General features: G+C 31.9%; 1 protein-coding gene across 1 annotated transcript in view; it reads right to left on the bottom strand.

Annotated features, from left to right (window-relative positions):
- Positions 1–7,375: 7,375 nt before the first annotated feature.
- LOC148282598 (leukocyte surface antigen CD53-like) overlaps positions 7,376–16,424 on the bottom strand; it is a 35,243-nt gene continuing 26,194 nt past the window's right edge. Inside the window, exon 6 of the mRNA XM_088224855.1 lies at positions 7,376–7,755. Within this exon, the coding sequence (XP_088080981.1) occupies positions 7,627–7,755 (129 nt within the window). The 3' untranslated portion in view covers positions 7,376–7,626. The remainder of the gene's footprint in view (positions 7,756–16,424) is intronic.

The raw sequence follows: 16,424 nt of genomic DNA, 5'->3' as shown, positions 1-16,424 counted from the left end.
CCAGAGCGTGGTGCATCATTCACTTTACTACACCAGAACGAAATCGCTCGAACCACTGTTGTGCAGCACGAACCGAAAGAGTATCGGCCTCGTATACATCGCATTTTTTTTATCGCTTTCGACGCGTTTTTCTCTTTCGGGTAGTAAAAATGTAAAATATGGTGAATTTCTTCCTTTGAGACCTCCATACTCGACGCACGATAGTTTCAACTAAACCGACCAAGCGCAATACTGTCAAAATAGCATTTGTAGTATACACTCACACCTTTAGAAGGTCGTAGTAACGCAGAAGTAAGCAACCGTTTGTTCTTTTAAATATTTTATTTTAAAAAGTTTTCCTTGTTTAAAATATTTTTTTAAATGTGCTAATGTCTTCTTGCCCATACTGATCATCGTGGTTTCGGATGTGACAGGGCTTAAAGAACAACCTGTTTATGAAAACATTTCTCCACAATATACAGGATGTTCATTAAACCCTGTCACATCCAAAACCATGGTGATCAGTATGAGCCAGAAGACAAATTGGCACATTAAAATATTTTTTTAGAACGAATAAAATTTAAAAAATAAAACATCAAAAACAGCAAATGGTTGCTTACTTCTGCAGAGGTGAAACGAGGAGGGGGAAAGGGGGTCTGATACTGCGCCGCACTCCCCTCACTTTTCTCCTGCAGAAGTAAGCAACCATTTGTTTTTTTTAATATTTTATTTTTGAAAAGTTTTTTTGATCTAAATATTTTTTTAAATATGCTAATATGTCTTCTTGCCCATACTGATCATCGTGGTTTCAGATGTGACGGGGTTTAAAGAACACCCTGTACATATTGATTTTGAAAATAAAATTAATTATTCTCAATCAATTTCACATATTTTTATCGGTATTCATCATCATCATTCCCTTTCCGTACCTAATGGTGCATAGGGCACTGTATTGGTACACCAATCACGGCGTATCTTGATCATTTTTGTTACATGAAGGTTTTTCAATGAATTTTTGTTACATGATGATCAGTCTTACGCTTCAGGTACCAGTCCAGGGACTATGAAATATTCTAGTGTAAAAACACCCTTTTAAATAATATTTCATATCAACCATGTCGGTAATCGAACCCGAGACCTCTTGTATGGTAGGCAAATGCGCTGACCATTACGCCACGAGGCCGACAAAGCCGGGGTCGGTATTCATAGTACGCGATATTTCTCCATTGAATCCCGCGGGATCTCTTTAAAATAAAAAAAATCTCGCTCCGAGCGGGCTCAGAAAATCACACGAGATCCCGGTTTTAAGATTTTTAGTTCGATAAATTAATGTCGATAATTATTTGATAAATGATAATACAAGCGTGAAATAAAAGCAATCACAATATACTTTGTTTTGTTTACATAATTTATTCAAAATATAAAAATCTTAGTTACAAAAAATATTGTATGAATTAAGTACAAACAAAATTGTATTATTCAAAGAAGATAATAATAAGTTTGCATAAAACCTATGTTATGTAGGATTATAAAAATACAAAGGTATTTATTTATATAGGAAAGTCTAGCACATTTTAAACATTAAAAGTCTTTTCAAAGTGATATTTAAAAAAAAAATTAAGTATCGAATTACTGTAGTAATAATTGTGGTGTTAGTTTAAATATTAATATTGTTTAATTCACTGACGAATAATAAATAGACACGTTATTCCTATAGCCCTCTACAATTGAAAAAAGAAACCACTATGTGTATAGTTATATGCAAACATTCACGTGAGAAAGAGATATAAATACTTCCTAATTTTGTATTTATTTCTGTGTAGCTCGTTACCATAGATACGACACTAGCTGTCAGTATTATTATTCATGTACTTTAAAACTGTGAACAATGTTCTCAAAATATAACTAATTATCTACTTATTCAAAACATTAAAGTCTATTTACGAATTAAATTATATAATATCTGTTAATTTTTTTAACTACAGTGTAATTAAAGTATGTTATCATCACATTTGGCGGAATTATTGGCGCCTCACGAAAGAAGGCAATTATACACGAATTTGAATGCCATATATTACGCGCTTGTAACGTGTCTATTTAATTACACGTCATTGGTTTCAATAGTAAAACATACATTCAAACAAAACCAGGATTTTTTTTACATTTTAAGAAGCTAAACATAACGGGACACAGCAGTGAAGGAACAATATCTTTAATGCAAAAAAAATAATGCGAAAATTGTGAAAGAAAGAAAAATAAACAAATAAATAAATAAAAATTACAATAATAAATACAGAAAATCTTATAAAATATTTATTTTAACAATCATAAAATATTAAAATTAAGAAAAAGGTAAACAGTGAAAATAGCTGCAAAATCATCAAAATGTTATATTTTAAAACACCTGTAGCAACTACAAATCTCAGTTTTATAAAAATCTGCTTTAAATAAAAATTGTAATAAAATATTAAATGTATATATTACTTTAATTACAACATAGTTGAACCTTAAATATTTATTCTTTGTTACGAATGTTTTGTTTTTGTTACTGTACTTTTTTTTATTATCGTTTTTCATGTACTTAATTTTTAGATTTTCAATTAACTGGCCCACGAAGTAAAAATTTATAAAGATACTCTTAATTATAATTTTTAAAAGCAAAATTTCGAATGTCAGAACAGAAAGTGGGAATTGGTTCCATCAACACGATGGTAACTTTTTGAGCCCCAATTATTGATTCAAATCTTAAAGTACAAAAATAGCTGTATTTGGGTAGACTTGTTAATCAAAGAAACAACTTCCAGCCAACCAAAAAACAGACTGGTAAAACTTTGTACTCATTTTTTTTACTAAGTATTCAACTTACAACATAAAACTTAAAATATTATTTGCCTTTTCAAAGTTGCTTTAAATGGGCAAAGTTTTTAATGGGCATATTTAACAGCACGTATTGCTGGAGTAAACAGTACAATTATTTCATTTTATAAATTAACGGTTTCTTAGCAAAAACTTATATTTGTTCAATAACCTTTTACACTCATTTAAGTAAACAGAGAGGTACCTCAACCCTTTATTAATTTTGAAAAACAAACACAAAAAACCCTTTTATTCAAATATTCCGCAGGCATATTTAAAAGGTTGACTGACGAAGTAAGATAAATCAAGACATACATTTTGTCTAATAACATTTTTTCAAATGATTCAAAATAAATTCTAACCCCATACACCTACCTAAATTAACACTCTCAGTACCAGCGTCATTCCTCAGATACACGAAGAAAAAAAATAATATCTCGTTATTTTCTAAACCAATCCGCCCCATTTTTTAATGCATCTAACCAAAGATAAGTTCGTTTTGACGTTTGTGTTTTATAACGATTGCATTCTTAATTATTTTATAATTTGAAAAACGTCATAATAATTGGGTTTTTTTTTAAATTATAAATATTTATTATTAAAAAAATATGTTTTTATTTATTTTATATGTTTTTTACCATTTTTTTATATAAAAAAATTAAGAACAGTAATATATGCCTTTTGTACTATGTACCTTTATTTTACAGCCCCAATGTCATTCCTGAAGTACACGTTTTTTTTATAAACTATGCAAGCAAATTGTGAAAATACTTGAAAAAATAATAGAAAATCATAAATGCAAAAAACATTTTTTTTATTCTGGTACTGAGGGGTTAAATAAAAAATATTTTAGGCAAGTAAAACGAAGTAAAAAAAAACTGTAATGGAAACATTATTATACAAAATATATTTGAATGTAATATTAATAATAATAATATTTGGCTGATTTATATAGCGCCATTTTTGTAAAAAATCACCTCAAGGGCGCTTTACAATTGTATATCTAAACTTACATTCTAACTAAACTTAAGTGATACATTATATTTCCAGATTTAAAATTGAGGGTATGATAGTTTAAAGAAGTGGGATTTTAGTTGGGATCTGAACTGACTGGGACTGTCGATGATTCGTAAGTTTGAAGGCAATTGGTTCCAGGCAGAGCGGCGGCAAAAGCACGATCTCCAAATCTAGTGTTTGGGGAGCGCCGGATTTCAACAAGTTTTCGAATCAAATGCTGACCTAAGAGTAGATTTTCTTTGACATGTATTTTCCCTAATACAAAGGTCCGATAGGTATTTTGGAGCCATTTTATGAAGGGATTTGAATACTGTCCAGCACAGCTTGTATTTTATTCTCTCTGGGCTTTTTAACCAGTGCAAATCTCGAAGATGTTGTGAGATGTGAGAATATTTTTTTACTCCCGTAATAAGCCTTGCTGCTGCATTGAAAATAGATTTAAGTTTATTAGTTTGATATTTTGGGAGATTTGCGTATATCCCATTACAGTAATCTAGACGCGAAACGACATAAGCATTTACAAGAGCTTTAGTTGCATCTATAGGAATATTTCTCCGCACGGATTTGATCTGTCGGAGATGGAAGAAACCAGCACTTACCGTTTTATTGACCTGATAATGAAAAGAAAGTTCTGAATCTAAATGAACACCCAGTAGTTTAACATTTGTACTAGGGGTAAGATCACAACCTGTGATTGAAATTGGAGATTGGTCTAAAAGGTGTTGTCGCTTTTTTGTCGCTGTCAATAGAAGCTCAGTTTTAGATGGATTGAGTTTGAGTCTGTTTGATGACATCCAGTTGTTGACGGTTTGGATGCATTGAGACACACGATTTTTTAAATTGTTTATATCTCGAGGAGAGCAGTAAAAATAGATTTGTTGGTCATCCGCATAACAGTGAGAAAGTAATGCGAATGAGTTAATAATGTAATATTATTTTTACTTTTTTTTTTATCAATAAATAGACAAATATTTATTTTAATCATTGACACCAGCCATTTTCATTGCCAATTTGTTTTTTTGGAGAAAATACTAAAATAAGGATTTTTAAAACCTTATTTTTTGGTCGATACTTTTTTTAACTTTTTGTATAAACATGTTCTTTTGGATATTGACAGATTTTTGGTCGACTGAATTATTCATGATTTATCCTTATAGCATTTCAACTATGGTGCCATTTTGAGAAAGAGTAAATATAACTATTAAATAGACGTATATTTATAACATAATTCCGTTGGCATTATTATTTCTCGATTGTATCACAACTTTTTTGTGTAAAATATGTTTTAATACGAAATATTCAAAAGGCCTTTATCATAAGGAATTGAATATAAATATGTATACCTATATTAAATTGACGATATAAATATTACTTTTTTTAAAATCACAACATCGCCTGGAAGACAACATTTTAAAGTATAAGTACCGAGTACTATTTATAGTAGAAAAACTAACAATATATATATATATATATATATATATATATATATATATATATATCTGAACTTTAAAGTAACGCCTTCAGCTATTATAAAATTTATAACTTTTCAACAAACATTATGCCCTGACATACTATATAATATCAATAAGTCCAAAAAAAAATACTTATCTTTTAAAAGCGTGCTTAAATAATTATAATTTGGGCCTTACTTATAAGTCGGGTATAAAGTTAAGCTTGAGAATAGTGGTAGAATAATAACGGTGTAGCAAAAAGTATTACTTATAAACCTCGCATAGAGTTAAACTCGGTTTAAATCTGGGATAGCGACCATAGAAACTTATACCTGCAGTTTATGTGGTATAACACTGGAACAAGCACGCGATCTGTCAAAAGTCATATTTTGCGGTAATTAAAATGGATAGTTTGTAAGATTTTTTTTTAAATTTTAAACAATTTCGAAGTCCTGCGACCTTTTTAATGCGACTTTTAACTATTTGTTTAAATAATATCTGAAATGTTATATGTTTGTCTGTGTTTTAATTAATTGTGATAAATAAAGAAACACGAATAAACTATAGAATTCGTTTTTAACTTCTCTTTTTCCTCATTTTGATTTCTTTTTGTAACGGTTTTCTCCATGTTCACGATTACACTGACAGTAGTCTCGACTTGACTTTGACGTTTGTTTGTGTTGTTATAAAAGTTACTGCGCACGCGCACATATCAGTGTTGACTGTTTAAAAAAATGAAGCATGAAATAACCTGTGAACTGTTATTCTAGGTAATAAATATTTTTATAAGTAAGCTTTTTTTATATTGGTTATAAATAGTTAAACCGGGTTTAGTTATTTCTTAATATAAACCTGGTATAAGGAAATCTAATAAGTAAGGCCCTTTAGGTCACACAAATACACTGTTTGAACCCACAACCTGTATTTTTTGTTTTCTCGGAGTGGAGAAAAAAACAGTTTTAAAAAAGACAGAATTTCTCAGTTTAGACAAAACGGCACCGTGACTTAAAATCAAAAAAAGAATACATTATATAAACCTTTAATAATGTATTAAGAATAAAGAAACAATTTCTATTTTAATTTCTACCTATAAATATGTAAATCTATATCAAAAGTAATATTAAAAATAGTTTTACATTAACCTGCAAGTAAGTACTTTATATTTGGTAACCTTACATAATCTTATGTAGTATAAATGTAAACAAAAACATAAAAATACATTCACAGTAAAGACGAGGTATATATTTATACATTTATAGTGGCATAAATTAAAATACAAGGTAAGCTAATGTTTTTGTATAATTTGGCAAGATACATATCGAGATATATATTATACGGTGGTTTGTTCCTAAATTGGATAATATTAATTCTCCCTATTGACAGTTTTATAAACATAATAGAACACAAAAAATTACAATATGCATTTTTAATATTTTATATGTTTTCGTATGTCTACTTTTAATACAAGCTGCTTTTACGAAATAAAATAAGTATTGCATGCTGCCACATATTCATACTATATAAAAATATAAAAAGTTAATGTTAAAAAAGAATAAATTAACGAGACTAGGAAAATGTTTGCATTTTTATGTGTAAAACAGTAAAACACAATCAAAACAAAATAATAACACGGAGGTATTTGGTCAAATGCAATAAAATGTTTTAAAAAAGAAACAAAAAACATAAATTAAATATACATAATACTACATTTATTTGTTTATAAATTTGTATAAACCAATTAATTTTTTTTTTTTTTTTTAAATTACACTTCGACCGGTTTCGAGGTTACTACCTCATCGTCAGGAATTTAACTTTTTTAACTTTGACGATGAGGTAGTAACCTCGAAACCGGTCGAAGTGTAATTTAAAAAAAAAAAAAAATTAAGTGGTTTATACAAATTTATAAACAAATAAATGTAAAATGTCATACCACAAAGTGAAAAATGTTTTTGATAACAATAATATACATAATACTATATTAAAAATAATAATCAATTCATTTCATTGGTATAATAGTATCGAATTTGAGCGAATCGCTTAATAAGATTACCAATTTACAGTATATTAGAATATTTTTTTATTTAAATTAAAATCAAAAGTCGTACTGCCGTCTTCCTCGGAGCAGTCGATATTATGATGTATATATAAATATCATATAAATCAACATTCAAATCATTTGATACGTCATTCACATTTCGCCTTAGTAGAATTATTTAAATATGTATGTATAAAATTGCGGCGACGCAATTTCTACGTATAAAGGAAGTTGGATACTTGGTGACGTCACACCGCCCTCGAATGTCCTTAGTACACATTTTCCTCCCTAGTATTTGGGCGGCGGCAGCAGGGTGTCGGCGGCGGGCTCCGGAGCGGCGGGCGCGGGGCGGCGCGGGGAGCGCGGGGGAGCCCTCAGAGCGGTGGCCAAGTAGAAAGTACAAAGCAACCCACTAGCCTGAAACAAAATAAAGAAACATGATTTCAGCACCCAGGCACTGCAACTATCCTATACACGTGTTCGTGTTCAATCACATACAAAATGAATCATCTTACAAATTACCGTTCATAAAATACGCAGGACGCTCGCTTAAACGGTTGTTTTACACGGTTTCGAAACAACACGATATCCAAACATACATTTATTTATTTATTAACAATGCGTTATGTTAGAGAAATATTATAATTATACTATTCGTTATTGGAATGCCCTAAATCGCTCTTTTTCTAACTTGACGTATAATGGATGAAAGTGATAGTGGATAGATATGTTGATGCCATTTAACAAAAAAAAGGTACATTAAAAAGTTAACTTTTTTAAAAATTCTGAATCCATTTTTACGCAAGGAAACCTATCCGATATTTTTCGGTACCTTTCCTTTTTATACACGGTATTGTGTAGAACGTATCTCTCATGTAATACGAAGTTCCAGAGTAATTACAAACCAATTTATAAACCGTGTCTAGACTTCCGTATTACAAAAATATTATCTATTTTTATTTTTAAAATTTCTGCCTCTATTGAGATATCGATTTTATGAAGAGTTACAACAGTACTGATCCTCATAAATAGATGTATGTATTTATAGATTTTTGACAAATAATTTGAAGAATTTACCAATGTGTTTATTTATATTTGTACCTATTACCTATACAACGAACTGTATTTGTCAATTAATTATTATGTATTTATTATCTTAAGATGTGCTCAGTGTTATCACTTTTCAAAGTTATATATTTTTCTCTGGGATGAATTACATATTAACTCTTTAAAGACTGTGGTAAATAATCCCTTTGCGCGCGGTGATGTAACATCGTGTTACCACTAGCAAAATACGGAATATTTTAAAGTTCAGGCATTTAAAAAAAAAAAAACATGGAGTAATACTGTTTAATAATTTATTTTCCATAATTTATGCAGATAAACATAAAATGTTGCCCCTTTATAGCAAAATAAATTAAAAATCACAAATACACCGCACATGTTACGCGCGTGCATCCCTCATTACTGTCATCAACCGACTGAAGACTGAATCTGTTTTAGACAACACCCGCCGCAGAACAGCTTCTCTGTCTTCCTTGTTATGACTTCTATTTTCGTGCTGTCTCTTGTATAAGGTATCTGTAAAGATGTGTTGCTGAATTAGCGGACATTCATTCTTCCCGTAGCAAGGGTAAATATTTTTTGTATTAACATTTGGCATAGTTATACAAACTTTACTTTCCAAATCGGGTGTGAAAATGTTTATTTGAAGATTAAAAAAAAAACGAATTCATCATTTAAAAAAATAAAAGAGATATATCAAGTCGTGTGTCCTATGTCGACTAGTGTGACATCACAGCCACACAAGAGTTTTAAAAAAAACTTTTTGCCCAACCAACAGAATAAACGAGGAGTTAGTAATATGACGCCTGTCGTTTTTGCTATCCAACAGTAAAGCGATAAGAAAATTAGTTTCCGTGGCGGATTTTCTTGGAAGTATAAAAATAATATTTGAAACGCAAAAACGATCCACCAGTGCATAACTTAAGTACCTAATTAATTTATTGAAATTCCTCTTATCGTGGTCTTGCTGGCGGCGAGTCTCGGCTTTACATTTACAAGACGTGTCGTCCTTATTCAGTGAATAACTATTTTAATTACGTGAATTACGTCTGCTGATCGTGTGACAGTGACGTAACACATTACTGATGGCTAAGTGATTCACATCCTCTCTTCATCGTCATACATTGTCATATCCTTGAGATTATGGTGAAACCTGAAGCACGCACGTCTTGATTACTTGTATCTGTGTAGGCGTGGGTATTTAGGTATTACAGTTCGTATATATAAAACTATGCTTTTGAGACATTCCATTATTTTTATTTATTTATTTGGGGGAGGTTGTTTTTATTTCATTTATTTTTTAATGTTAATAATTTCAGGTTTTTCATTTATTTGGTACTCATACGTACAATTGTTGCAAAACGTTAATACTGAATTCGTACCTATATATTTTAAGAATTAAATGTACTTAAATACCAAAATTCCAGCAAACAAATGTTTGTGCGTGGATTATTTATGCACACGGTTAACCCTTCCCTTAAGTCAAGTTGGATCATAAAAATTTAATAATTGCTGCATGTTCCTCAAAATGGGCAAAAATGAGCTGATTTATCTTACTTTTTTTAAGCAACACATTTTGCCCATTTTGACGAAAACGCAACAATTATTTGACTTAAAACTTTATTGAACTTGTATGTAATACTGTGCTAAAACAATACAGTGTTGTGTAGTCCAATACGCACACAAGAATGAGGTATTTAAAATCTGAAAAACGGAACATTCATAGGCAATGTCTACAATCAATCAATATTTGAATTCAAAAGTTATTATATTTCAAATATAATTGCTAAAAGCATGAAAAAACCATATGTTAATGCTCGAATCGCGGGCAAACGGACCACCCTTAGCGGAACTCCGAGAGCAACTGGCGTTCTCGTTATGTGGCAGTAGTACAGGCTGGACTGGGTTACGCGTGAAATCGTCTCTCTCACTCGCCAATATACCTGTAGTATCGAGAGAGACGTAGCGTGTCTGCGTGTGTGAGAGAATCGTATATTCGGTACTCCTTTACTTCATACGCCGCGACTTGCCACACATCGGTAAGCTTTCGATTGTAGGTATAGGCTATTTATCTCCAATTTCTGATAAAACGTCGTATTAAAAAAAAAAGCCTTATATATCTATAAAAATGTATTATGTAACTTAGTAGACATTACAATAATAAATATGTACATCTCCCTCCCCCTCCTTATCCTCTCTTCAAGCATTTTTGTCCTTATCCCGCCCAATTTACAGTAACTTAATGTTCTTAAAATTAATATTTAAAAAATCTTTGATTATTCAGTACTTGAAAATAACATTTTTATATGTACAAATTGTATGTATTTATTTGATATGTAATATATATTTTCTTTACTAACTTTGTATACTATGTGGAAATCTGTTATTAGTTCTGAGTTTATACACTATATCTGTTTGTTTACTAAAAATATGTATGTAGAACTGTTGATTTCCCTAATAAAATAAAATATCATACAAATATAAATAAAAAAAATAGGTTGAGGCTTTGATAAAGAATAATTAGATAAAACATACCTTGGTTCTAAATTAAAGCACTTTAAAATTTAACCGGAAATGAATAATTCGCTAAGAAAATACGTCAACTCTGCGCACATCCAAGCGGTTCAGCGAGCGGGTTTCAACGGTTTGCACAAGTTGAGAAATGCTACCTGTATACCTACAGTATGCACTAGCTCTATCTAGCTGAAATTTCCTAATTTTAGATCGTCCGGGGCTACATGCTGTCCGAGGCTAGGTACTATTCCTCTACAACAGTTTTCAAAAACGTTTATTTTTTGAAGTCCTGTGTTTTAATCGGGGATTTTCTATAAAACATGTTTTTAATTACGGCAACAAATAATGTATATACAGATTACAAATTAGACAAAAAAAAATGTTAAGGGGCTTTTATTATATAAATTTAATGTACTATAGTATTGTCTTATATTAGAATTAGCATAGACATAAACAAACACCTAAAATAAATGTGGAAATATCTATTGGAAATATAAAAAGAAATGCGAAAAATCCGCCTTGAAACAAAACTGAAAGAATCCTGAGTGAAGTCCAGAATGATTCTGAAAACTCTAAAAGGATTAAATGGTATTAAAATTAATTTGCTCGGTTATGCGATTGTAGAAAGTTGGCATAGCAAACTTTATTTAATTTGATAATCTAATAAACTTTGAATTTGAAAAAAGCAATAATTTACACCACTAGTATCTACACGATTATAGCCAGATTCTTTTCGCAGCATACGTACCTAATACCTACATCGCATTGTACGCACATTTTTTCCCAAAACCTAAATGTTGTGTTGACACACAATTACTTCAAGACGGCAAACAATGATGACTAATATAGTCTTATTTATTTTAATTATGGTGATTATGGTCGTAATCTACATTCTGAAGTGATGACAGCGAACATTTCAAGGGATTTATATCGTTTTGTTAAATGCTCTATACACACCTTTATGACGAATAATTATAAATTTACCGCGTCAGAAAACCAATCGCAGATTATCGGGAAAAATATTGGTTAAAATATTTATTTGGGGAAATCGTCGAGGGGGACTATGTAGTTCCATTTCCATATGTAGTACCTACCTAATAATTACATAAAAAATATTATGATGCAGGCATAAGTATTTCGTTTAATGATTTAACTTTACAGAATAATTATTATATTTTCCAGTTCACAATTTCCATTTATTTATCAAACCCACCGGCTACGGCAACTCAAATAGTATTATTTAAAATATAACATTGTTTTTTAAATGCGTAGTATGTGTGAATTTGCCTTTTTTCATTTCGTAATCTACATGTACATTTTATACTTAACGTTTCTAAATATCTAATGGAGCAGGATTCTCAAAGAGGATAAAACGAAGTGTTTTAGTGGGTAACTCACAAATGCTGATTCTAAAGTTACCTAATTGTAGTAATTTGAAACCACCGTCGAATTTTACATTTTCGATAAATTTATGTAGTTCTAAGTTAGACAAAACCTTAGTCAAATTTATCCCTTAAGAATTTCCGAAGGCTATCTGATTTCGCCTCTAACTTCCTCTGGACCTCTATATTTTAGAACGCATCTATTTTTTATGCCATCTTGCTCATACCGATCATCGTGGTTTCGGGTGTGACAAGGTTTACCATACAACCTGTATATGCTAGCAAATAAATCAATGGATATTGTTTTCTGTAAGCTCTGAGGACCTTTACACCGTAATAAAGCTATTGCTGTAAGATACGTTCACACATAACATCTAACGTCTGAGCAATGCAATGCAATAAAACCATAATCAAATTCTTACGAAAAATATTGTTCGTATATGGTACAGTACGTGTATGCAATGTCAATCTGAATTTTTATCGGTCAAGGCAATCAAACGTTTAAGAATTTATTAACTGCACGTAGAAAATCTTACAAAGAACGAAAGAATGTCCGAAAAAATACAGCTTCGATTAATGACAATAAGAAAAGTATACAAAAAAGGTGTTTAATCAAAGGAGATAAAAAGACAAGACATTAGGCAATTACATTATGCTCGTCAAGGATATTCAATATTATAGTGGGGTTTGTATTGACGTATAAGGATGACCTTGCAAAATGTGATAAAAGCAAGCCGATTGGCACAATAATTATTGTTCCTTGGGTCAAACTGAAACGATTTAGCCCGGCGGACAACGTCGTCGTCCCTGCTGGTGGAAATGGGGGGGGGAAGTCAAGCATTCCATCCGTCGCGCCTCAGTCTGAGCTTATAAACTTATGTCAGTTTAGCTACTAGGTCAAGTTTGGTATCGTTTTCATATACACCAAAAATGAGAAAATCATTTCTGAATCAATTTTCCAACCCTGTCATGGTAAAAAATGAAAATTTTGGAAAAAACTTTTTTTTTATATGTTTGCCAATCCACCTATAAGTTTTCAAATATTGCGATGATTAATAATAAAACATAGTGAGAGGTAGTCCAATTATTTTTATTATGAAAAAAAAATTTTTTTTTTTACCAATTTGTAAAATAAAATAGACATTGCGAAACGTTTTTAAAGCATGCCCCTTAACACAGTTGCTCCCGCGCTGATGTGATGGGGGGGGGGGGGGTCAAACTCTCCGTCTGGGGGGGTCAGTTTGGCTACGAGGGTTGCCTTTTATATTTCGAGATTTGGAAACTCTGGTGCTGCTATCTGGAAACTGACACCTCTATCGTAGACTTTGACATGTTAGAAGCTATATTTACTCAGAAACTTTTTTTATACGGTTCCTATTTTAAATTGTTAGTTATTTTTAAATTTGATATCAGTGCAAAAATGAAATTAAAACGTGAACATTTTTGTGCGATTATTTTTTACCGACGTGAATTAACTCAAAAACCGTGCATTGATAAACTTAATTCGACTTTTGACGATGAAGCACTATCAAGGATCAGTATTTATCGATGGTATACGGAATTCAATTTTGGCCGCAGTTCGCTCAACAACGAATTTCGTGAAGGTCGTCCAAAATCGGTAGTTCTTCCGAAAAACATTGATGCTGTACATCAACTGGTAATGGAAGACCGTCTGATTACCGTGAGATTCGGGCATCCTTGGGCATTAGTGGGACCAGCATACATTTAATATTCCATGAACGTTTGGGCGTCAAAAATTTTTGTTCACGTTGGATTCCACATAATTTGACAATCGCTCAAAAAAAGGCCCGTGTCAAATGGTCGAAAGAAATGCTAAAAAAATATGATCGCGGTGCTTCAAAGCATGTCTAAAACATAGGGACAGGTGATGAATCATGGATAAATTTGTATGAGCCCGAAAGAAAACAGCAGTCGACGGTATTAGTGTTTCAAGATGAGCGAAATACAATTAAAGTTGTTCGCGGACGAAGAACTTCAAAACAAATGGTCGCCTGTTTTTTCGGAAAAACTGGACACGTCGCAACCGTACCTTTGGTGCAACGTAAAACGGTCAATTCAGATTGGTACGCAACCATTTGTTTGCCAGGAGTCTTCGCAAAAATAAGAAAAACCAACCGCCAACGAAAGATCATTCTCCACCACGACAATGCAAGTTCTCGTTCATCTGCACAAATATTTAACCGGTCAAAACATCGAATTAATGACTCATCCGCCGTAAAGTCCTGATTTGGCTTCTTCTTCTTCCTCAATGGCTTTTTTTTATCCCCGAACATCAAAAATAAACTGCGAGGTCAACGTTTTTCGGCACCTGAAGAAGCGGTTGATGCGTTCATGTTTCAGATGAACCTCAGTCTGAATGGCAAAAGTGCTTCGAAAATTGGTTCAAACGTATGCAAAATTGTATTGATCATCGTGGAGAATATTTCGAAAAACCATAAATCTATTTTGATGGTATTTTTTTGTACTATAATCCCAAAATATAAAAGGCAACCCTCGAACTAGGTCAAGTTTGGTATCGTTTTCGTATAAACCAAAGACGAGGAGTTAATTTTTGTAACCATTTCCCGCAGCATAGGCATAATTCGGGGCAATTAAACGAGCGTTAATTGCAGTTGCACCTCTTTCCACAGTTTAACTTTCACGTGCAATTAATTAAATAAGCGCTAGTTAATTACGCCGAATTATGCCTATGCCGTGGAAAACTTCAACAACAAAAATAAGATCCTGCAGCCGCAGCCCGCTGTCGCCCTTTGCGCGTCACTCCGCCACGCGGCTTAATATTGTTTTAATGCCTATTTTTATATCGAAAAATGGTAAAAAAAATAAAATTTAGTAATAAAAATAATGGGTATAACTCTCACTATTTTCATTTTATAAATATCGGAATACTTGGAAATATTATAGCTGAACTAGCGGACCCGAGAGACGATGTCCTGGCCGAACGTTGGCAAGAGACTTTTTATTGATAAGTAGGTACCTAGATACTTGTTTGTGATTAAATTCCAAAACTAAAAATTGTCAATATTAAAAAAATATTGAATTTAAGTAGGTACTTGTTTATGGTTGAATTCCAAAACATAAAATAAATATTTTTTCAAATATGGCATTCTTTTTGCAAACGTCAAACTCCGGTCGTCTCACCAACAAAGGGGTGTACTTATGTAGGAATACGATTTTTAAAAATGTATTGAATTTAATATTATTTTAGTGTTACCAAAAATCCAATATAAAGAAATAAATGGGTAGAAATTATAAGGAATTTAAGGAAAGAATCGGATTGAGATCCACAAAAAACAAATGCTGTTTGTAAACATTCAAAAACAAACTTTTTTTATACACAAAAAAACAACATCTTTCCATTTTTTTCCAAATGCATTCTTCTCGAATGCAACCCTGGTAGATCGATGAATAAAACATTTATGCTCCTAACTTCCTTTTTACATATTCGATTGAAGATTTTAATATTCGGGTTGTGGTGCTGTGGCTAGTGTCTCGGACTCACAGATCAAAGGTTCGTGGTTCGAATCCCACTCTACCCCAACTTGATTCCCATTTTCTAATAGTGAGTTATTTACAACTCGTTGAAAATGGCCCTAAAAATGAAATATTTGGGTAAATCATAAGAACGCAAATATTTATTTTCAAAAATATATATATATAACTACGAACACGCACAGCGCAAAGATCTATATTTTTCTGAAAACCGCACGTAAATCGGTAAAGCCGTTTAGGAGAAGTACGCTGACATCACACGTACAGAGAATTTACATATATAAAGATAACCAAAAAAACGTTTTTATAACTTTTTTCCTAATTTTTCGGTTTTTTACAGGTTGGAAAAATGGTTTTAGAAATAAATTTCTTGTCTTTGGTTTATACGAAAGCGGTACCAAACTTGATCAGGGCTGGTATTCTGGACGGAATTGCGCGATCCGATTGAAGAGATCTCTCTGTTAAGCTAGGGTTTCCTAGGACAGCGGTGCCCGTATCTTAAGGGCCGTAGTGAACGGTGATGCGGTGGACAGCCGTCGTAGTGGTGACTAGAGAGTGGTTTTATTTTTTAACGGTGTTATCAACACCATTTTTATAGGAAACCACTCTCTA

This window comes from Micrasema longulum, unplaced genomic scaffold, assembly GCF_059751315.1.
Source record: "Micrasema longulum isolate JH-2025_06_02 unplaced genomic scaffold, ASM5975131v1 h1tg000311l, whole genome shotgun sequence".
In the NCBI taxonomy this organism is placed as follows: Eukaryota; Metazoa; Arthropoda; class Insecta; order Trichoptera; family Brachycentridae; genus Micrasema; species Micrasema longulum.
Note: the sequence above shows the minus strand (reverse complement) of the source record. Positions and strands in the feature narration are given on the sequence as shown.